Source organism: Apostichopus japonicus, chromosome 17 (assembly GCF_037975245.1).
Source record: "Apostichopus japonicus isolate 1M-3 chromosome 17, ASM3797524v1, whole genome shotgun sequence".
NCBI classification, from domain to species: Eukaryota; Metazoa; Echinodermata; class Holothuroidea; order Aspidochirotida; family Stichopodidae; genus Apostichopus; species Apostichopus japonicus.
The window spans coordinates 7,266,313-7,290,761 of record NC_092577.1 but is presented as its reverse complement, the minus strand read 5'-3'; the positions used below and the strand labels follow the sequence as shown (position 1 = coordinate 7,290,761).

At 36.6% G+C, this 24,449-nt stretch overlaps 5 protein-coding genes across 5 annotated transcripts in view; 3 read left to right on the top strand and 2 right to left on the bottom strand.

Moving 5' to 3' along the window:
* LOC139985127 (uncharacterized) overlaps window positions 1–24,449 on the top strand; it is a 163,500-nt gene that overhangs the window by 58,970 nt on the left and 80,081 nt on the right. The window lies entirely within an intron of this gene.
* LOC139985122 (NLR family CARD domain-containing protein 4-like) overlaps window positions 1–24,449 on the top strand; it is a 346,343-nt gene that overhangs the window by 258,755 nt on the left and 63,139 nt on the right. The window lies entirely within an intron of this gene.
* The window catches only part of LOC139984443 (uncharacterized), a 64,327-nt gene that overhangs the window by 639 nt on the left and 39,239 nt on the right, over window positions 1–24,449 (top strand). The window contains exons 2-3 of the mRNA XM_071998356.1: window positions 2,834–2,955; window positions 3,676–5,195. Coding sequence (XP_071854457.1) covers window positions 2,934–2,955; window positions 3,676–5,195 — 1,542 coding nt within the window. The 5' untranslated portion in view covers window positions 2,834–2,933. The remainder of the gene's footprint in view (window positions 1–2,833; window positions 2,956–3,675; window positions 5,196–24,449) is intronic.
* LOC139985150 (uncharacterized) overlaps window positions 10,044–24,449 on the bottom strand; it is a 48,909-nt gene continuing 34,503 nt past the window's right edge. Inside the window, exon 6 of the mRNA XM_071999419.1 lies at window positions 10,044–15,305. The gene's annotated coding sequence lies outside the window, so the exon portion shown is untranslated. The remainder of the gene's footprint in view (window positions 15,306–24,449) is intronic.
* On the bottom strand, window positions 18,010–23,641 carry LOC139984444 (uncharacterized). Its single transcript, XM_071998357.1, has 3 exons — window positions 23,498–23,641; window positions 21,431–22,449; window positions 18,010–20,893 (listed from the first exon to the last, which is right to left on the bottom strand). The coding sequence occupies exons 1-2, from the start codon at window positions 23,639–23,641 to the stop codon at window positions 21,592–21,594; spliced, it is 1,002 nt and encodes a 333-aa protein (XP_071854458.1). The 3' UTR covers window positions 18,010–20,893; window positions 21,431–21,591.

Below are 24,449 nucleotides of genomic sequence, written 5' to 3'. Positions count from 1 at the left end.
TATGGAAATAATTTAGAAGATTCCTCAAGGAACAGGCTTATTTTGAGCTTGCAACTAAATTCCGGAGAGAGATCCAGTTGTCTTACTTTCTATCCGTATGGAACATGGTATACATGATGTATGAAATATATGGACAATTGAATAAGTTTTTCTAAGATAAATCTACTGGGAAGTTCATAGAACATGGTATAAGTTAGGCATATATGTGGGAAGTAAAGAGAACATTGAATAAGTTAGAATATGCTTACCCGGTGGGAATGTGGTTCTATCAGCTCAGTAAAACCACTGTGAAACATTACTGTATGTTTCAATTCTACAAACTTCCTAATAATCCGGAAGAATATTAATATTAAAACAATAGAATGAAAAGGTTAAGTTTATTAATATAACTTATATTTATGGATTTTTGTCTTTGTATGTAAGCAATCATGTGACTGATGTATTTTGCTTTATCCTAGTGACCAGAAAAAAACATCGTAAATGTTATTTTTCTGAAATTAGTGGACAAATATAAATAATATGAGATTAAACCTAATTGGCTCATCAAGGAACCGCAACAATTAATTTCCTCTGCTCGACATTCAGTCGTACCGCTTGAATCAGCAGTTTAACTTAGGCTCACAAGTTTACCCTGGTAGGCTAATACTATACACAAGTATGTGTAGCAACAGTGTGTCATCTTTCTCTTTAATTTAATAAAATAAAGGTTACTGAGGGAATAATTAACAAATTTGATTCGATCCTCAACGTTAAAAATTTCGTCACGCGTGCGCGCTTTGTTTTGCTGCATAACACACATTAAAGACCAATTGGAAAATGTTTAAAAAAGAATACAGATTTTTACCGAACTTTTTGCCATGAACATTGACTACAGCTTTATCAGATGTCATCGATAGAATAATAACAATTAACTCAAACAGCTTCTTTAGCATGCAAATGAATAAACGTTGTATCAACAATTAAGAGAGAGCCTCGCAATAATTGTGAAGCCCGCCATCTAAACTGACGACCTGCAGGGACGTAGCCAGGGGGGGAGCAGGGGGAGCGACCGCTCCCCCCCCTTTCAGTGTCGATTTTTTTTTTTAAACTGTTGTTTTTTTAGCATGGTATTTTGTCAGTGCTCTTTTGATCTTGAATACTCGTCAGCTCCGTTAACTCGATTGTAATCGTAGTAACATTCACGCCTACTGATTCAACTACTTACTTAGTTTGGCAGATGCAATTAGCTAAATTTAGCCTATAGCCTATTACAAGCCTACAGTTGGCCACTGCGTAATAAAATACATATTGCCTACCTAACCGCACTCTATGGAATGTCACGAACCGTATGCACAACAACGTCGACAACGTTCGTTCTCATCCTTTCTATGATTCGTCCTAAGTTGTGCACGAACAGCATGTTATGAAGCTAAGCTATAGCAATCGTACGTGATACGCACTTCCTATAAATAATGATTACACTGTTAACGATAACGATATTTGTTTTTAGGCCACTGCATATCTGGCTATATTACAAAATATGAAAGTTTATATTGTCCATCAGTTAAGTTCGTCAAATGCATTAAAGTCCAGACATTGGACAATAAACAAGAATCATCCTACTGGAAAAATTGTAAAAGAGCACTATGTTTGTCTTTCTGATATATTATGTAAAGAACATGTAAATGAATTCAAACAGGAAACAAAATCTTCTGATAATATGATATCCGTGATCAGGGGCGTAGCCAGTATGTAGCACTGTAGGCCCGGGCCTACACACTTTTTTTGGCCAAGTTATCTTTTTTAAAAACACCCATATTTCAAATCCATAAGCTTGCTGGACGAGTTTAAGAGTCCAGACAGGAATAACTATTGAAATGAACGTAGCAAGAATATGGCTAAATTAGGTGACCTAGTCTTCTAATTTAGGCTGTCATTTCTATCGCGTGCCGTTTCATTCAACACTCTACCCGCCGAAAAAGTCTAGAATCCGATCTTGTCAGCTTTTTTAACATCTAGTTAAGAACCCGTTTACGCAGATAATATTTCAGTTGAGAAAACAGTTGAGAAATTTGCATCAGATGGCAATCGTCGGATAGCTCTCGCCTTCTCTAATATTAGGCTAACTTAAACATTTACAGTTGTATCAAAGACAATTACTGGCTATAGTTGTATCAAAGACATTTCTGGCCTATCTATATATGTATCTACAAGTATCAGCAGTTGAAAAGTAAGACTACTCTGTACATGTACTTTGCTAATTTTAAATACCGAACATTATGCAGTATTGAATTACGTACTATTTTAACTCGTTTGTTTTTTGGGTTTAAAAGTGATATTGAATGAGGTGTCTCAAGTTAGCAAGAGGCCATGGAACCAGAATGAACATTCGGGAAGGGCGGTTTCCGGCCATCTGGGGGGTTTGTAAAACCAAAAATTTTCTTGTACGCTCCGCGCCAACCGATGGTGGCGCTCCGCTCACATAGTCGTGCCTACAATTTTGAAAATCCATATCAGTCGCAAAAAGTGCTCCCCCCCTTTCAAATTCCTGGCTACGTCGCTGACGACCTGTAGGTGACATTCTTAAAGCATATCACGAATATTGATAACAAAACAGAAAGTTGAATATTTCAGGGTGGGTTGATATTTTATTACTTCAAAGGTCGATGTTTTGTGTAAACAATAAACAGTAAATAAGAGATAAGGAGAGATTCACCTTGATGTAATCTTTGTCGAGCCAGAGATCTGTTGGTAAAGTGATTGGTTCTGTTGACTTATATATTTATACATTGATTTATGATAATTTTATTCAGTTAGTTTTATCCACTGAATAATGTATATATATATTCAACAGATCATCGCTTTGAAAGATAATCATGGATAATATCACTCAAAGGAAAAGAAAAGTGAAGACCCAAGTTTATCCCGCGAAAGTCATTGTGACGTCATAATCGATGGAGCGCCTTACAGTGCAAGGTTTGTTGTAATTACATAGTTTTGTATTAGTAACTTAGCATAGGAAGGCTGGTGTTAAAATAAACATTGATAATGACTTAAGCCTCAGCATTGTAGTTAATCTTACAGTGTATGATCGAGAGTCAACATGATTTAATTATTATATTATTTTTTTTAAAATAAAAAGCTAGATTGGTGTTATCAAACTGATTGATTGACTTCTGTGACATTGTGTGATATTATAACACACTGTACTAAAATCACTTTATGTAGATGTAAACAAATGCACCAAAAACATGTCGTACTTTTAACTCCTGGACTGCTAGGCAGGACTGAGTTCAGCTATAAAATGTTCAAGTTTGTTCCAAAGAAGGTAGGCCACCTGTATCAGATCGAGAGCAAAGTAATTGAAATATTATAATGTCATTATAACTTAATTCACAAAGGGCCAATAAATTCAACATCTTCTGAATTCGAAATGAATTATACTAGTTGAAATCGACATCTACCTTATTAAGTTGACCAAATCGATTTGAATGATTATATAAGATATGAACGCATATAAGGAGATATAAATTTGCACATTACTCCGATTAAACTTGTGTAATTATGTCGTTAACAGTGACATCAAACAGATTACCTGCCACAGCTTGTTTCCAGTTTATATATAAGCACTGAAACGCACAAATTTTATTGACCTACGAATGACGTATACAAATCAACATTTTGTTCTCATTATAGACAAGAAGTCCATATTCATCAATTCTCTGAAGAGAAGGTATAAACTACAATATGACGCAATCCAGCCCATACCGTACATCAAGGACAGACTATATTGTGTTGACAAGGTATTTGTTGAGGGCGGCACAGAGATATATGTTGTTGAAGGAGCGACGAAGGAGAAAGAAGGACCATGGGTGCGTGTGGACTCGTACAAAGATATATACAGAGACCCTCGTATGAAAGCCAAACGGCGCATCATAGAAGCAGAAGCCGGGTATGGTAAGTCAACAGTGACCCTACAGCTCGCCTATGATTGGTGCAATGGAGTCAAGGATTCACCTTTTAAAGACGTAGAGATTCTAATTCTGCTCCGGTTGAGGCAACTGAACAGCAAGATATCTATCTATCACGCAATTAAGCTGTTCTTAGCACCTAGTGATCCTCGAATCAAATCTTCTGATATTAAAGATATCATTGAAAGCTGTTCTTCTGTTAAGGTACTCCTGGACGGGTATGATGAGTTTCCTGATAGGGATGGAGCTACCGGAGGTGACGTAGGACGTATCATTACCAGCAATCTGCTTGGGAATATTGATGTTACCCTGACAACCAGATATCTTCCGAAGGACTATGACAAAGCAAACACAAAGCGAGTGCGGTTAGTTGGTTTTGACTCAAAAGCACGTGACCAGTACATTCGCAAGGCTGTTACTGGGGAAGATGACGAAAGCGTTGCTAAAATTAAGCGCGCTTTACAAGCAAACCCGATCCTGGATGACTTATGTCAAGTTCCTCTCATCTTTGTCATGTTTTCTCACATGACCCACGAAAAGACACATTTTCAGAAATTCAAGTCAGTCACTGAGTTCTTTAGTTACATGATCCAATGCTTCCATAGTCATCTTAGTAACAAATCAACGGATAAAAGTGCAAAGGCGTATAATATTGAGTATGCTGTCAAATACAAGGAACTTAGTAAAGTAGCATTTGAAGATCTCTGCGGTGAAAACCAACAGTTATCATGGCGTAAAGATGGACTCTGTACACGACTAGGTCAAGGGTTTTGTCAACATTATATTGCAGTTGGTATCTTGGTAGAGGAAGAAGTGTCTGCTGTGACAAACGAACAGACTTCTGCTACAGACATACAGACACATACTGACTTAAGGTTCTATCATCAACTATTCTGTGAATGGTTTGCGTCTTTTAGACTGGTAGAAGTTGTAGCTGCTACAAGAGGTGCATCTGAGCTGAAGAATGTTCTTGATAAAGTGGATCCATTTAATCTTCAGTACCTCTATAGATTCACCTGTGGGATTAGCTCAGCAGTTGGGAAGAGAATAATAGAATACTTGAAGAGCAGGAGAGACGGTGATAAGTTTGCCATCCTCTGCATCCTGGAACAAACTGGTGAGGTAGATGGAATCAAGGACACCGTCAGGGATCTGTGTTCAAAGGATGTTTACATCAAGAGAGAAAACAGCAAGCTTCTTCAGAGATCCACCATCCAGCTCTTGGAGATTGCATCTAGATTTGATGTAAGTATGTTCATCATATGAAAACAGTTTTGTTACGTTACTTTCTGTCAACTATACCAAAAGATCATGATGTTGATTGATTTACTAAATGTACAAAAAATCGATATCAAAAACATAATTAAAAAAAATCCACTTCATGAATGTTAACATTAAATTCAGCGACAAACAAAGCTAAATAAATGTTTATATTACATTAAACTACACAGCCTGCCAAGAGAAAGTCACAAATTATCAATGTATTGTTTTACATCAAATAAATCTTGTTTCATCGATGACTTCGTTATGAGATTAAGTCAACTGAAAAACATGTCTCAGCTAATCTAGACAGACAGCGTTCCATCCGTTCGTAAATACACGATTCAGATCTCTAAAATATGTAAAGAAAACCAAACTGTTAACTCCATAGGGTCAAAGAGGTAATGCAATAAACGCCACAACTGGGAGATTACTGATCGAATCTACACAAGCTCGTATAACAATTTGCCTTATTCACTTCTCAACATGGCCTTCTACAAAACGTGGAAAAGAACAAAAAATTCAATACCGTAGCATCCATCGGTATTATTTGAAACCTGTAGTAGAGGTGAAAAGAATGATTTAAACTGAAATGCTATACAACACTCAATCACAAAGAACAAAGTAACAGTGTAGATTGATTCCACGATATTCGAGTTTTTGTATGGATATGTTATAATTGACGCTGCAGGAAGGTTGATAGGGTATAAAGTGTAATGTAGTATGTAGTTACTGTTAAGACTAAGAGGCATGGAATACTTTCGCTTTACAATATCACATCAGTTCAATTCTTCTGCAAAATTCCAAAAGTGATGTAATGTAGTACGTCGTTATATCCACATCATATTACTTTAAGAATGTGCTTCCATGCCTCTTTGCCTTCAGAGTAACTAATTACTTCCTGTTCCCGAGTTTATTCACCCCTTACCCACATCATATTCGTAGAAGCTCCCTTTGTCTTAATTCCATGAAATATTCATAACCACAGATGACAACCTGTTGCATCTCATGTGTATACAAATGTGGTTAGTCATAGCACTCTCCTATATATGTGCCTTAGTAATTATAAGTGAAAGATTCTGTGACCAACAGTTTATGTCACAGAGAGGTTATTGCCCATTCACAGGAAGTTGTAATGACTTAAATACTGCAGTTTTTTTTTAGTTTCAAACAAGACTAGCATTCCAGACTTCAGAGAGTGTAGTTCAGATACACTGTTCTGGATCTGCACTCCAGCAACAATATCAACACATAATTAATAAAGCTTATATTGTACAATTATATCTAAGTCTGGAGTTTCTCTTTATCTGCTGTTAATTCTACTTATTTAATAACGGAGCCCTGAACTAATTGAGCCGGAGCAACCCAACGTAATAGTTTCATACATTTCGAAATTAGTGTTTACTTGACGTATAGGGTGTTCCTATCAACGTATTGGACACTGCATAGCGGTATAACAGGCTAATGCTCACTTATCAGTAAAATATTGTCTTAAAGGGTAACTCTAGGTAGAATTTGAAATCTAAGGTAAACATATCCCTTATAGTAATCTAGGGTATACATATCCCTCATTAAAATCTAAGGTAAACATATCCCTTAAAGTAATCTAGGGTAGACATATCCTTTCTTGTAATTTAGGGTAGACATATCCCTTATTGTAACTAGGGTATACATATCCCTTATTGTAATCTAGGGTAGACATATCCCTTGTTGTAATCTAGGGTAGACATATCCCTTATTATAATCTAGGGTAGACATATCCTTTTTTGTAATCTAGGGTAGACATATCCCTTGTTGTAATCTAGGGTAGACATATCCCTTATTGTAATCTAGGGTAGACATATCCCTTATTGTAATCTAAGGTAGACATATCCCTTATTTTAATCTAGGATAGACATATCCTTTATCAGCCAGTAAAGTATTATTTTCCAATGAATTTTGAGATGTATCTGAGGAACTAACAGTCTACAGTATTAAGGTACGTTGTAAGATCACTTTAAATCATGGAATTCGTTTATTTTTATTCATTTCTATTAAAGTAAAAGTGTAATGGAAATTCAACCTGGACTGTCAGCAGTGTGTTTTAATGTTCGACAACATTCCCATATAACATTCAAAGTGCCTAAAATCATCCTTTAAGTTAGCCTCTGATTTTGTAATAGCCGTATTACTCAGTTTGTTCGACATTTGCTTTTGATTTACAACCAGTACAAACATGACAAACACATATTTGTTTCTTTAATTTCAACATAAAAAAATAAAAAAATACATATTAAACTGCATCCCTTTAAAACTGGCCGCGAAACCGTGAATTATGTATTTTGCATAAATGGTCTGCGAGGATGGAACAGGGCCACAGAAGTGATGTTTAGTTGATCATCAGAGGCCCCCTGGTGAAAGTACAGGGGTAGAGTCATATTTATTGTGGTGCGCATGCGCGCTACAATGTTGGGATTACTCGCTCGCTCAATCATATACATGGCTGACTGGTGAATGCCAGCTCAACGTACATTTTTCATAGCAATCTCAATATCACAGCTTGGCTACGCAGGAAACAATCGAGACCCAGATTTGCAAAGAGTTGTGGCGGCGAACAATTAATTCTGCACAGGTAAAGAAAACAGATCTCTTTGAGCAGCATACTTCTTCAAAACAATACGTAAAACCCTCTACTTTGGTTTCATTATTCTCGAATTAAACAATATATGTAACATTTGAACGCATTTCGTAAAAAGACATCCTGCGAAAAAGTTGCAAGCAACAAATAATAATCGTATTTATCCGCAACGACTCGGTTTTATTCGGTAATCTCGGGCACGAACATCTATTCCGTAATGTCATGGCATTATATACTACAAAGTCATAGTTAGTTTACACAGCTAGCGGCTCCGTGCATATATTACGTGTTTTGGATGATGACCAATAGCCTACCTACATTGTATTCGTTATGAGTAATCGTGCATAAGGACTTCGGTGTAAATTACTGTGTGTTCGTGAAATTTCGCTAACTAGGTGAGGATCATTTAAATTGAAGTAGGGAGAAAGCCGCAATTGGGTGCCAAAAATGTAGCAGTGGACTGTAGTTTCACAGATAATTCTTAGGAAGCGATAGTCAAAGCAATTACATAAGAATCTAAGTACTTTACTATAGTGTCGTCTCACTCGTCTGTCAGCTGCTGTAATGTCTGGACCCTGGATATAGTTAGCCATATCGATAGATCCACGTGCCAAAATAACATGGGATGACGGCAAGGGCGGACTTGGTCTCAGTGGCGTAGGAAGGTACTTTTGAGTGGGGTGGCTGAAGACTGATGGCCGGCCTGGGGGAGGGGTCTAAGGGGAGGGGGTGTCCCCCTCCCCTTTGGAATTTTTTGCATTTCCAGGTGACCTCAGATGCAATTTGGTGCAATATAGCACACTTCAACACCCACTCCATTTTTTTAACTTAATTTTGTATTTTCACCTGGCCTTAGATGCAATTTGGTGCTCCAAATGAGATTTTTTTCTCATTTGGAAATGAAAAAGGGGTTTTCTGACTTGCGGAGCGGGGGGGCGGAATGATACTTCCGCCCCTCCACATTTTTCACTGGGGGGGGCTGGCGCCCCCCCAGCCCCCCGGTTCCTACGCCCTTGCTTGGTCTTAAAACCGACCCGGGCATTTTCCAACTAGACCGGGGGCATCATTCATTGATATGCTACTTACATCAGGCGCGGCGGAACGGGAAAATTATTGGGGGTACTAATGTGTGGAGACTATCTAAGCGGAGCGCCACCATTGGTTGGCGCGGAGCGTACAGGAAAATTTTGGGTTTTTCAAACCCCCAGATGGCCGGAAACGGCACTTCCCGAGTGTTTTATGCTGCGAATACCTAGCCCTAAAATATGGGTCTCAAGCCTGCAATTTCTCAGATTGCACGTAAAAATCTGTAAAAACATTGTAATTTGTATATTCGATGGTGTTTTAAGAGAGTAGCTATTACTCGTAGTGTTCTCGCAAAGACGTTTTTGAGTGTAGTAAATTACTACTTGCAATTAAATGCAATAAATAAATAAATGTCATAAGAAAAAACAGAAAGAATTTCTTAACGTCCCGTCATATGATTGATCGTAGAGTCCATTGTGTATTCATACATTCACCAATGGTTGCCCTCCCGCTGTGACAATCGCGGTGATTGTCGTTGATGAAAGGAATCCCTCGAAACTTTTCCACATGCAATGCACACACGAAATGAGCACCCAGTTATCACACTGAAGGGCACTTTAGAAGGATATACCCTACGAAAGATACATCTCCAATTAGAAGGAAATGTCCCTGAAGGATATATCCATGGGAAATGTGCTACCATTAGAAGGATATATCCTTCAGGGGATGTTCGAGAACTGGCTGAAATGAGGCAAGTCATTGGCCTAAGACGAAGTTGTGTTGCGCTTACTAAAATTATTACACCTATATAGTATACATGTGCATCGGACAGATCGACAAGTATGCATTGAAAAATGGGCAGATGCACGTTTCGGAGCCTTGGTAAATATTGGGGGACTTATCATACATTTGCCCCCTCAACTTTTTCATTGGTTCCGCCGGTTCCGCCGCCACTGAAAGTCTTACACAGTGATCGCCGTCCTGGGAGGGGTCTAAGGGGAGGGTTGTCCCCCTCCTCATTGATATGTTTTTGAAGTTAAGGAATGCCTAGATACAAAAAATACAAAATGTTGCTATATTTCTCAAGTTTTTAGGTTACAATAATCCTTTCAACTTTTTTGACCCAACAATAATTTTCCAGAAGCAACACTTGATTAAGCTGAGGAAAGTTAAAACAAAAGTTAAAACAAAAAAAGACAAACATATATGTTTTAGACTGGATTTCCTTTAGTTTTTCAAGCATTTTGTGACAACATGCTTGACGAAAATGAAAAAAACCTAAATAAAATCCATTAGCACGGACGGGTTGCCAATAACACGTTATTTTGTTACGAACTTACAGGCTAACTAACATGGTAATTTCATGAGCTGATTCCCACAGTTAAGATTATATTTCTACACAGCCCGTCTTTATTCTATTAAGTACTGTGAAAATATAATATAATTTGTACCAGGCTCCTCAGCCCACCGGGCATTGCCCAAATGCCCGTGTGGCCAGTCCGCCACTGGATGCCGGTTATGATGTCCCGGGGTTATCACTAACAATTCAATAATAGGAAAATAGGCAACTACCCACTTTGCAACATTAACACTAAACTGATAACTGTATGCACAGACTATAATATTGAAGTATTACACAAAAGGAGGCGTGTGTGGGAAGAGGGTGGGGAGGAGGGACAGTTGCTTTTTCAAGGCATTTTTAGGGACAACTAGGCTATGCCACTATTTGAGTGGATCACTAACATAATACAAGCAAGACAAATCTTTGCCATGTGCCTATCAGATACCGGAAATGACCCTTTCCAGACATTTAAAGTTGCACACACTCCACTTACTCAAGTCTTTATAGAGGCGAGAAAAAAAATGGTTATTAATTCAGGAGTATAGTACTTACCACTCTGGTCGCCATAACATGTCTCTGTTGTGCAAAATACACCTACTCTTTCAGAAAAGCGGGTATAATCAAATTCAGTTTCAAACTCGAATGCACAATGTATAAGTGAAGGCTTAAAAATTATCTGGCTTTTTGCCGTACACCACAAAGCACCCTCACTTTTTCCAAGGCTTCAATTCTTAAACAAACGGCGATAAACTGTGCAATCTTCCTAGTTGAATTTCTATGGCGAGGATACAGTAACGTTAACATGGGCTGGGTATTCTCTGACACGTCCGGAACATGTGTCGTGATTAACAACCGTTAATGAGCTTGGTTTTCCGGTTAATCTGTGATGGTTTTGGTTATAACTTTCTTCGTTCATATTGCAGGCGCATGCTAGCTAACGTACTTTTTTTTATAGAAATATAGCCTAGCTTTGGTATACGTCAAAGGAACAAACACCGAGCTGGCCTATTCGTGATCAATTAACTTCAGAAAGTTTGCAGTAACAAAGACCCCTCATTTAATATCAACAACTAACTGTCACCTTCACCGCGAAATTCAATGCCACGTATTTGTTTACAAATACAGTTGTTTTAGTTAGTTGTAGATTTCACCACATATGCAGACTGGATGTAAACTTTACCTTCCATAAACGACACACGTGTATGTGACTTATGCTGCTTGGGTGTTTCAAGTCTGCACCATATGCTAATATATACTAATCGGTCCTGTTAGCTCCGGAATATGATTTTGTTATTTGTTTTAGAAAAGGACAATTTATTAGAGAGAAGATATTTTTATCGTCATGGCCCTTTAAAGCTGCCCTAAAAAGTTCATCGGGACGCATTTAGAATATGTTCCTCTTTTCCAGTGAGAAGAAAATACACCTTCGTTATCCATCTTCTTAAAACCAGATGAATTAATACGTAATGGAAGTGTTGCATCCTATCTTCAATCTGAAAAGATATCTAGTCATATATCGTAATAATGATCGACTTATTATAAAACTATTATGCGATATCACGGGGTACACGTCTTATGATCTTTATATCTGTTTATTGTATAAACAGTGTCTCTGTCATACAACGGTAGTAAAGAACGTTCTAAATTTAGTTTGTTGTGCAGGCTAAGTAAACAGCGATAACAATAGGCAAACTAGTTCCTGATTACGAAAGGTACGGTAGGGTAGATGTGATTATAAATATGATACGTTTATGATAACGATAGATAGATAGGAAAAGAAGGATACTCATATCAAGAAAAAAAAACACAAATACAAAACGGGAAGCCCTGTTTCAAAAGTCCCCTTTTCTCATGTTCTGATATGTAACAAGTGAAAACAGGTTTCGTTTTCTTTCTGGAAATCACTGGATAATGCTGCTGAAAAACAATTGTTGCTTCATTAATTATCATCAAGTTACAATGGATGACAATTTATTGATTTAAATTTTACTGTTAGTTGAAATTTGAGTTGAGTTTATCACATTGTTTTCACCAAGCCAATGACTTTTCAATTCACAAGTCTTTCGCTCAAGTCATTTGATTTAAGTCAAGCGTAACAACGCAACAGTTGTTTATACTGAAAATCAACAACCAATGCTCAATAAGGCATCTTTGTCAAGTGTTGCGGTCCTGTGTATGAATTTCTTTTGTGAGCTCTTGTAACAATGCTATGGAGAGAACTATTTTCTACAAGAATAGTCATATACACTGGGCAGCAACTAAACTTCAGCGTAAAACAAGCACTTTTACTCTCTCTCTCAAAACAAAAATATATCGTTAATACAAAATCATGAAATTAACTATTCTGTACAGAGACTTATCTTGTACCACGATGGAGGTCCAGGGAAGGTGCAAAGGAGTAGCTACGGGAGGGGAATAGGACCTCAAATATTTGTCTGCCACCCTCTGAAAGAATAAAACCTGGAATGATAGAGGTATACAATATATATGAACAATTATTGTCTAGGTTACCTTTTTGTTTTTGTTGGCTTTAGCTGGCAACATCTGCTCCGACTGTTATTACAAAGTACGCACTATAATTTGTAAGGGTATTACGGTGACTGAGAAGGAACATTGATGTCACAGATATTATGTTAACAGATGCTTTGTCGAATTTACTCTGCTTACCTCGACTTTGACTATCATTTCCGAAAAGAAAAATGACTTTACATGTTGAAATTGTGTGGTTTTATTTCTGATATTTGATTTTGTTATAGAACAATTTAAACTGATATCACAAACTTTCGACGCTTTATCGACATTGTAATGTTTATCATGAAGTTTTGACGTTTATCTAGAAATGTCGACACCAAACGTAAACTGAGAATGTGAATTTATGTAAAAATCGATCGTTTGATTACATCGCATTGTTTCGCTAACAAAGGATCCAGCTGAATGACTCAGTAATGCCTTAAAGTACAATTGCAGATGAGTGGAGCTGATGTCGTCGACATTGAAGAATGTCACAAATTGTATTTCTTGATCAAACAAGTGAACTGTGGAAGATATGATATTGCACCCCTCCCCTCCAGCCACCCCTTCCTACTCACACACCTCCCTTTGAAACTCAATGTATTCAGCCTGTCGGTGCAACGAATACCACCTTTAATTTGGGTTATTAATAATAAACGTCTCAAGAACACTCCGTCTTCCACGCCGCCAAATTCCATGATACTAAACTACTGCGTGTACAGGGCTATGCGCTGAATGTTAGGAAAGATAGAACAGACACCGTTTATAACCATCAAACCTCACATCCCTAGTTATTCCACTAAACTTGAAGACATTACCATGTGACAATCATCTCCTGTTTAAGTGATATACAGTTGTGATGTTACAGAGCACGTGACATGTCTCCATGCTGTAGGTCACGTGTTTCATCTTACATCGAGTGAAATATAGGCTTACTGTGTACTATGGAAACTGTGTACAACTATTACATTGTATGCAAATACTAACATCATCAAACAAACAGACAAGTCGTTCCAGGCCTAATGAAGACGAGAGGGGTAAGTCAACAGTTGAATAATAAACTGTTCTGTGAGAAATTTGGGAGCAGTATACTGTTTGATGATAACAACATAAACTCATAGGTAGCATGGTTTAGGTTTCAATTCTAACCAGTAATCTACATACGGAGTAGTAGTACAACATCTTTACTTAGTTTAATAGTGTAACTATAAACGCAATGTAAACCAGCAAGTCACGTGACTTAGTGATTCCTTGCCAATATGAGAAAAATCTTTAGCTACAATATTTTCTAATGAGCTGAATTGCTGAGCAGAAATGGTAAGTCTTGCAGAATTGAGTAATGCGTACCTATGCAAAGAGGGTCGAAGGTCAAACAAACTTCACTTCTGCATAATGAGATTTATTCTGACTGTAACAACAACTAACATTCAACGACCTTTGACCTCCATGAAAAACAAAAGGGATCATCTGCTCACCAAGGGCTAGCAACAAACAAAGTTTAAAGTACAAGTAACTTTCAATACTTGAGATATCCTGTTTACGTGGTTTTCAGCCTTTGACCTCCGGTGACACCAAATTACCTTTGACCTCCATGAAAAACAATAGACTAGATTTGCTATTCTAGGTCAATGAACAGTCTAAGTGTAAAGTTTAAGCATTTCTAACTTCTTGAGATACAGTGTTTAACATTTTTTTCGCCTATGACCTCCGGTTATCTCTCAAATGACCCTTGACCTCAATGAAAAAAATATCGAACATCTACTCACTAAGGGCTACAAACACACCAAGTTTGAAGTTCAAGCATCTTTGATTTCTTGAGACATTGTGTTTACGAGCCAAAGTGTCACACACACACACGCATTACCATCGCATAGATTCCTTCGGCCTTCGGCAAGGAATAAAAAACTACAATAACTCACACATTTAAGTTCAGCTGGGGTATATTTTACACAAAGCTTAATTATACAAGTATAAATGAACAACGGAAAATTGGCTGGGAATGATAAACAACAAAAAGAGGATTTAACTTTAAAGTGTTAAACACAAAATGATCAGCATCTCATGAATAATTATATACATAAACACTGGAGAGTATTAATACATAATTAGCTTTAACTAACCGTCCTTGAAATTCATTGTATTTTCAGTTAATGAGTTTTCATATTACCTTTCACGTTATTTTCTGTATATAAAAGCGAATATTAATTGGTAAGGTTGGGCCTACAAAGTATACAGTCTCTGGCCATATACACCATTCAAAGTTCATTAATATATTTATAACTCAGCCGCTTGAGGAAGCATTGTTTATAACACAACCACCATTCTTCTTTTTATTACGAAGACTAACATTGTACTACAGCAGTATTGATAGAATTAGAAATACAACCATATATAGTAAAGCAGAAATGTGACGGTGAAATATGACCAGAAAAGAACATAGAAAAGTATAAACAGAAACAAAGAATATGATAATAATGCTGATGCAGGGTTAACGGAAATCAACGGCTAAGATTCAATGCACAAGGCATCTCGTAAGTTTGCAAAATGATGCTGGTCCGGTGTTTGGCAAGCATCGTAGAGCTTCAGTTACAATATTATTGAAGATTTGTTTCACAAGAGTATTCTTGTGGATTGGACATAACAAATTGACATAACTAATATTATGACATCACATGCATGATCCCCTGACCTGAACTGACCCACTCAACCCATTATACATACCATGTATGCCAATTAACCCATAATACATACCATGTATGCCAATTAACCCATTATACATATCATGTATGCCAATCAACCCATTTTACAGCATAACTACATTACTCACATGCACATATTAGCAAAAATTTTGTACACGTCATGCCACCCTGCCAACATTACACTCCTTCCCCTAAAGCAGAGAAAAAAAGAGATAGTAAATTAGTTTTTAGATTTTATGGTTAATTTAAATAATAGAGAACATTTAAGTAACTAGTCAGCGAACTATCATAGCATATTCTGACAACAAAATATGAAATACTGTTACATTTAGAAGATTGAAGATTCAATGCACAAGGCATCTCTTAAGTTTGCAAACCACCCATTATATGTGCCACGTATGCAAATCAACCCATTATACATTATACATACCATAAGTGACAATCAACCCATAACACATACCATGTATGCCAATCAACCCATTATAAATACCATGTATGCCAATCGACCCTTCATACATACCATGTATGCCAATCAACCTATCACACATACCATGTATGCCAATCAACCCATTTATACATGTATGCCAATCAACCCATTATACATGTAAATGCCAATCACCCACAATACATACCATGTATGCCAATCAACCCATCATACATACCATGTATGCCAATCCACCCATTATACATACCATGTACAGTATGCCATTCACCCATTATAAATACCATGTATGCCAATCAACCCATCATACATACCATGTATGCCAATCCACCCATTATACATACCATGTATGCCAATCGACCCACTATACATACCATGTATGCCTATCAACCCATTATACATACCATATATGCCAATCAACCCTTCATACATACCACGTATGCCAATCAACCTATCACACATACCATGTATGCCAATCAACCCATTATACATGTATGCCAATCAACCCATTACACATGTAAATGCCAATCACCCACTATACATACCATGTACATATGCCAATCAACCCGTTATACATACCATGTATGCCAATTAACCCATTATACATATCATGTATGCCAATCAACCCATTTTACAGCATAACTACATTACTCACATGCACATATTAGCAAAAATTTTGTACACGTCATGCCACCCTGCCAACATTACACTCCTTCCCCTAAAGCAGAGAAAAAAAGAGATAGTAAATTAGTTTTTAGATTTTATGGTTAATTTAAATAATAGAGAACATTTAAGTAACTAGTCAGCGAACTATCATAGCATATTCTGACAACAAAATATGAAATACTGTTACATTTAGAAGATTGAAGATTCAATGCACAAGGCATCTCTTAAGTTTGCAAACCACCCATTATATGTGCCACGTATGCAAATCAACCCATTATACATTATACATACCATAAGTGACAATCAACCCATAACACATACCATGTATGCCAATCAACCCATTATAAATACCATGTATGCCAATCGACCCTTCATACATACCATGTATGCCAATCAACCTATCACACATACCATGTATGCCAATCAACCCATTTATACATGTATGCCAATCAACCCATTATACATGTAAATGCCAATCACCCACAATACATACCATGTATGCCAATCAACCCATCATACATACCATGTATGCCAATCCACCCATTATACATACCATGTACAGTATGCCATTCACCCATTATAAATACCATGTATGCCAATCAACCCATCATACATACCATGTATGCCAATCCACCCATTATACATACCATGTATGCCAATCGACCCACTATACATACCATGTATGCCTATCAACCCATTATACATACCATATATGCCAATCAACCCTTCATACATACCACGTATGCCAATCAACCTATCACACATACCATGTATGCCAATCAACCCATTATACATGTATGCCAATCAACCCATTACACATGTAAATGCCAATCACCCACTATACATACCATGTACATATGCCAATCAACCCGTTATACATACCATGTATGCCAATAAACTCATTATACATACCATGTATGCCAATCCACCCATTATACATACCATGTATGCCAATCAACCCATTATACATGTATGCCAATCAACCCTTCATACATACCATGTACAGGTATGCCAATCAACCTATCACACATACCATGTTTGCCAATCAACCCATTATACATGTATGCCAATCAATCCATTATACATGTAAATGCCTATCACCCACTATACATACCATGTATGCCAATCCACCCATTATACATACCAAGTATGCCAATCAACCCATTATACATACCATGTATGCCAATCAACTCATAATTCATACCATGTATGCCAACCAACCCATTATTCATATCATGTATGCTAATCAACCCATTATACCTACCATGCATGCCAATCAACCCATTATAAATACCATGCTTGTCAATGAACCCATTATACAGCATAACTAAATTACTCATATGCACATATTAGCTCAACGTTTTAACACGTCATGCCACCCTGCCAATACCCTACCCCACCCCCCCATCCCCTAAAGCAAATATAAAAGAGATAGAAACTTAGTTATTGGATTTTATGGTTAAAATAAATAATATAGCACATTTAAGTACTGTAACTACACTGTAAAACCCAACACGTCAGGACAACTTGAAAAAGTCGAGGTAACCCGCTGCCTTAACTTTTTTAAGTTCACTCTACTAACCCAGACACTCCATAAGTAAGACTTGACAGTAGTGGTTACAACCAACTCACTGGTTTTACTTTGTTACACTTTATGTTCTTCAGTTGTGGCAACAGATATCAGCATAGTCCAACAAATTTAATCTTTATCTTTTTTTGAGCAAAAGCTGGGCAAGTTATGATAACTAAAACTTTAGAGCTGATACATCATAGCCTTTCCTCTTTAAACTGACAAGACCAATTCAAGTTTTTCCCACTTTCAATTATCTCCAGAGTTAACTTTGAATATTTAAGTTGACGCTACTTGGCATATTCTAGGCAGCGGGTTACCTCAATATAATTGAGTTATGACAACAGACAATTTTAGTAAAGAAAACTATATATTGTTAAGTTAACAACACAACTTTATTTTCAACCTCTGAAGCCAGTAACAATGTACTTTAACAAGGAAATAGAAGAAATAATGAAACGCATAAAAAGTGCCTAATACTTTTATCGGTGGAAACAACGCCAAAATGTATCAATTAAGAGATACAGAAGAACTGGAGCATGGGTACATGCCTGCTGCAATCATTCATTTCCATGATTCATTTAAGATATTAAATACCAATTTCAAGTGCATGTATTCTTTGGTATGAAATACAGAAGTAAAATTAATGTTATGGCTGCTGGAAATAACCAATGTTGTTAAAAGCCAAGAAGTAAGAAGTAACCACTCCTCTCAGCCATTTACAATATGATTATTTAGCTAAAGACTTTAATTTTGTGGCAAATATTTTTATAGGTGAATCATAATTACATCATCATGTAAATAGGCAACGATGCTCAAAACACCAATTTTTCATTAACTAAAGGAATGCACTTAAAGTTGTCGATAGCAAAGCTATAGTGATGCCACCAATTTTCTTGCACCTGTTTTTATGAAAAAGACTAGTTATGATGGATAAGAGCATTGTTCAATTGTGAAAACCAAGCATCGAACAGGAACTTTATCTTTTCAATGATATGAAATTTTCTTTTCAGGATATTTTGATCCCTTATATTAGAAATTACCATGAAACTAGTTCCCATGAAAGCTTAGGATATGTTTGGGGAATCACATACAACTTTGATCCTATAAAGGGTATATGAAATCAAGCCAGGGTTCAGCAAATAGCCCCTGTTTGGTCCTTTGTACTCAAAAACTTACATTTTAATCATAAGATAAAGCAACTCTGTAAAACTCTTTTAAGAATCTGAGAGGAAGCACAACAGTCTTTGCTCATGAAAACCTGCATGCAAAGTAAAGTCATAATGAAAAATGTTTGTTTTCTAGATCTTTACAGCAAAGCACTTTATTTTTACCCATTTGGAACACAAAATACTTTGAAAGAATTCCATTGTCAATCCCTGTCTTTTGCCAGTTTTTGGATCCTTCAAACACTTGTATTACTGTGATTTTAATAGTTTCATCACAACGCAGATATCTGATGCACTTTCCTTTATCAGTATATATAATAATACTGACTTCCTGTAAATGATTTCACAGTACATCCCTCATTGGGCTTTGTTTAGGATGAACATGTTTGTAAGTTTCAAATTTCACTGATAACACATTTTGCAAATTATTTCTGAAACATATACTAGGATACCAATCACATTGATGCAAGCAAGCTGTTAGAAATTCTCCATAACTAAGCAAGTACAAAGTGATTATTTGACAAACAATGGCTCTGAATAAAAATGAAAATGTAAACTAGAGTTTATGCCTGATAGAATTTTTTTCAGACATTTTTGGACCCTTCCAACTCACTAGAGGTGTGGGCTATTTTGTCATTTCTCTGCCTGAAGAAAACATCGGCATATCATAAAATTAACTTTGTTTCGCTCTTTGATTATTATTATTATGATTATTATTAGTGCCTATTCACCCAATCAAGAATTCTTCATAAGTTGAAATGTAAAAGCAGAAGAACAATTTCCCATGGCATCCTGTTGCATTACAATTTGTTTCAACACATTTTCAATATTTACCAAGAAACAAGATAATTACCAGTCAAATGGAGTTTTGCAATATCTCTCTGGTCACCACATGAACTATTCAAACAATTCATATGCATGATAACTATGTATGTTTATAATGGAATGTAATGTCACAGGCATGGTTTCAAATTGTTAAGAGGGTTATTTAAGTAGCCTGGCGGTTTATTTTTTGTTGATAATTTACACTAAAACAGCAATATATTAACTTCTTTAACTAAATAATATTATTGTTTAAGCTGTCATTAGCAAACATATTCAGCAATCCCTTTTTCTTGAATCTACTGTATATCCAGGACACATTTTGTACTTACGATGGATCAAATAAACCGATGGTGTTGTTAACATATACAGTAGAATGCAAAAATGAAACAAACCCAAATTAAAGTAAATTTCCTCCAAGGTGGTAATTAAAACAAAGGTGACCATATTTGAATTTCTGGCATATTTGGGGCAAATACAGTATACCTTTATGCTAGTTTTGCATGTAATATTGTACACACAATGCAAAATGTAACTGTTAAATTGTCACAAGGTAATTTCTAATAAAAAGTATGTACTCTTATTTACTGTATTTTAAGGATTGCTAAAACAAGAATATAGATAAATGAGCTCTTGTATTATCTGATCATACCATACAAAATATGTAATATAGCCTACCCCTGTCTCAAAGTGAAACAAGTTCTGTAACTTTTGTCTGGTTGACAATATTTCGACCATTCTGTCAAGGTGTTGGTCTAGTGAAGATAAGAAAGTGCTCTCCAGAGCAAGGTTGCTTAACCTCGAAAACTCAGCCTTCAACTGAAAGAATAAAATGAGAAATGTAGAAACAATATTTAGTTAAGTTTGCCCCATGAAAAGAAGATGGCTCCCTTTTGCCAGGTAGCAATATTATAGAAAGCCATTTCCAAGGTGAGAGTATAATTGCAACTTGTAAGTGCATTTGTCGATGGTAGTCAACTGCCAATCGGAATCCTGGGTAAGACCATATATAATTTACAGTTATAAACTAATTTTACAGGTATTTAGTGCAGATATTAGTGACAAAAAAAATTAGTAATGGTGACTGACATCCATGGGTTAAAAAATACATCTACCGGCTAATTACTGATCAGATCACCCTGCTGCACCACATACTTTGCTTCTCTTTTTTCTGTAATTTAACAAAATTTTATACATAAATATAAAATATCTCGAACACTAATCACCCACTGTCATTACTTTTACTACTCATTATACACTGCAGCTACTATACCATGAAAAATAAAAAACAAAATGTCCAATTTTAGTGAAGGAGACAGCACCCCCAATAAGTTAATGAACAATTAAGGAACTTACTTCACTGGGAAGAAATAAGGCGGGCCATCTTTCTACCATTTCGTTGACAGCTGGAGCATTTAAGACCAGGTCCTGTCTACGGTGTGCATAGGTCCTTATCATCATTTTTTAAATCTTGTTCATGTCCCTGTTTCTCTTTTGAACTTCTGTGCAAAAGTTTCTCAATAAAACTCCATACTTGTTGCATCTTCTCCAATTGGAATGTCTGGTAAGTAATTTATTTCTGCTCTCTTTGGTTTTTTGTGTTTTGATGAAGACGTTCCAGGGTAGGAGCGCTTCCTTGAGTTAACGTTTAGTTCCATGCAGTCCAACTTTCTCATTTTTGCTCTAAGATTACCCATCTTAAATTTGATGCTGTTAAGCATTTCATCATAGCCAGAGGAACTTCCCTTTTCAGCCAAACAAGAATAGGTCCTCATGATTGCTTTTGCTACTTCAGTGTATTCCATGTGTGTTGGATATGCTTTGTACTCCCAAATGCGGTTAGCAATCGCATCAAGGAACTGACTTTTGTGATCTTTGCTTAAGTCAAGGTGCTTCTTTCCTTCTGAGAGATACTTTCTATTACCATCTTCAAAAACCAGTTCCAGCTCTGGGCCTACTTTAGGTACCTGAAAGACCTCTGGCCAACACCCTTGTCTCAGTTTGGCTTCTACCGACTGTATGTCATCATTTGAACTAACACTCATAGTGTCATGTGAGCTTCCGAATGAACCGACAGATGACAGTGAGGGTGTACTACTCTGATAGCACTGATCTTCAGCAATTTCAGTGTATATCACTTGGACAGATGCACATGTCTCTGGTAAATCATTTGCATTAGTCAGATTCACCATCTCACCGCCAAAGTCTGGATCAGCATATTGCAAAGTGAAACTGCCTTCAAGGCTTAACTTATCTTTCAAAGTTTCCATAAGGTTTTCAACAGAATCTGGACGTTGCTCAAGGGACACCTTCTGAATGTCCTTTGGTGACAAAACTACCCTCAATTTGTACATTGTATCAATTTCTGGGCAATCCTATGCATGAAAAGAGAACAATGTAAGTGAGTTAGAAGCTGGTTATATCATTTCGTACACTCCCCTTAGAAATACAGTACTGTACCACATAGTAATATTTTAGCAGTAAGTGCAACAACCCATTCAGCTGCAGTATACCTAATGCACTGCATAAATATGCAGTATGGCAGCATATCTACTGTACATACATCTACTCTTGGCTACTTGCATGGGTAGATATTTTGCATGTAAATGTCATCTAAGTACTGCATCTTTTAACGTTTAGTAAGGCTCATGCTTTATCACAGACAACTCAACTTAGGGTAACTCCTATTGTTCTTCATGTATATCTACAAAGTGTTTCATCACAACCACTTTGGCTTCTCTGATAGTGTAGGAAGTTAGAGGGTAGTAATCTTTAAGATTACCTGGACTAACTACTTGATAGTTTTCAGTCTCTGTCACTTTGTATGCTCCAATGTGGCTTTGAAAAATAGATTTATGCAATTTTACTACAACTTACAAGTACAAGCCATCCATTGTTTTTATCAACAATAATAGTTTATATATTTGCTAGTACAGAATGACCACTATCCCTGCCAATCACAGCAAACATATCTCTAGATTATACCTCATTCAAATTTGCTAATCAGTATCATGTATTAACCACATGAGCTCATGCTGATGAACCGAATGTTTCACTCCTTTGTCTCACACTGCGCAACTGTTAATGGTTAGGCCTATCTGTAAAGCTCTATGGCCTAACCTAATGCACAGCCTACGTTCAACGTGAAATGGAGCTTATAAATTTTGTAGGCTAGGCTTTTGAAATAGTAACTTTTCTAATCCAATTCAATCACGCATATAATTTCATGCTGCAAGTTTTAAACTTTGACTTGGGCTAATTTTAACAACATATTTCAGATTCAGTCGAATCTTTGCGAATATCATTACTGTATTGAGCATTAATCATTCTAAATACGAACCGTAAATCTTCCAAGACTTGCAACAGCTGGCCCTGACGTATGTTATCTACTTAGTCGATATACGCGCGCGAGCGATCACTTACCGGTAATTTTGTTGCAAATACGCATAGTCTTCTCTTTCCAGTCGTTTTCAGGTAGAAATGTTTTGATACTCGACCATCACAAGTTGAAACAACGATATCTTCATACGTTGATCTACGTTTCCGCATAAAACTCACGTATATCATGTTGTAACGCTTATTTTAACATTATTGAGTCATACTGACTGTTATTACCCTTGTTCAGAAAGCTCATCTACCGGTTGGGTTTTACAGTGTAGTCAACAAACCATCATAGCATATTCTGACAACGAAATATGTAATAATGTTACATTAGAAAATCATAAATGAAGAAAAATCATTATGAAATAAAGATGGGCATTAGGGGAAGGGAGTAACATAAATAATACCACTAAAAGATATAAATCCATCAATGACTTTTAACTTAGAGATGCTAAAAATGCACATCTCACACAACAAGAAAAGTCATCTCTACTGGAATGTCAGCGTTAGATATTACATCAATTCCAGACTGAAGACTTGAGTAGATGACGTCTGAATCTACAAAAAAATATGTGAATAAAGAAACATAACAAACTCTACAAAGATAGAAAGTGTCATTACTAGTATCTAACCTTTTCTAGCAGATTCGATACCAGGGACGTAGCCAGGGGGGGAGCAGGGGGAGCGACCGCTCCCCCCCTTTCAGTGTCGATTTTTCTTTTTTAAACTGTCGTTTTTTTAGCATGGTATTTTCTCAGTGCTCTTTTGATATTGAATACTCGTCAGCTCCGTTAACTCGATTGTAATCGTAGTAACATTCACGCCTACTGATTCAACTACTTACTTAGTTTGGCAGATGCAATTAGCTAATAGCCAATTACAAGCCTACAGTTGGCCACTGCGTAATATAATACATATTGCCTACCTAACCGCACTCTATGGAATGTCACGAACTGTATGCACAACAACGTCGACAACGTTCGTTCAATGAGTC

Coding starts and splice junctions, on each gene's coding strand:
- LOC139984444 (XM_071998357.1), bottom strand. CDS start 23,641: ATGATATACGTGAGTTTTATGCGGAAACGTAGATCAACGTATGAAGAT. Junction 22,450..23,497: donor TATTTGCAACAAAATTACCG/GTAAGTGATCGC, acceptor TTTCATGCATAG/GATTGCCCAGAAATTGATAC.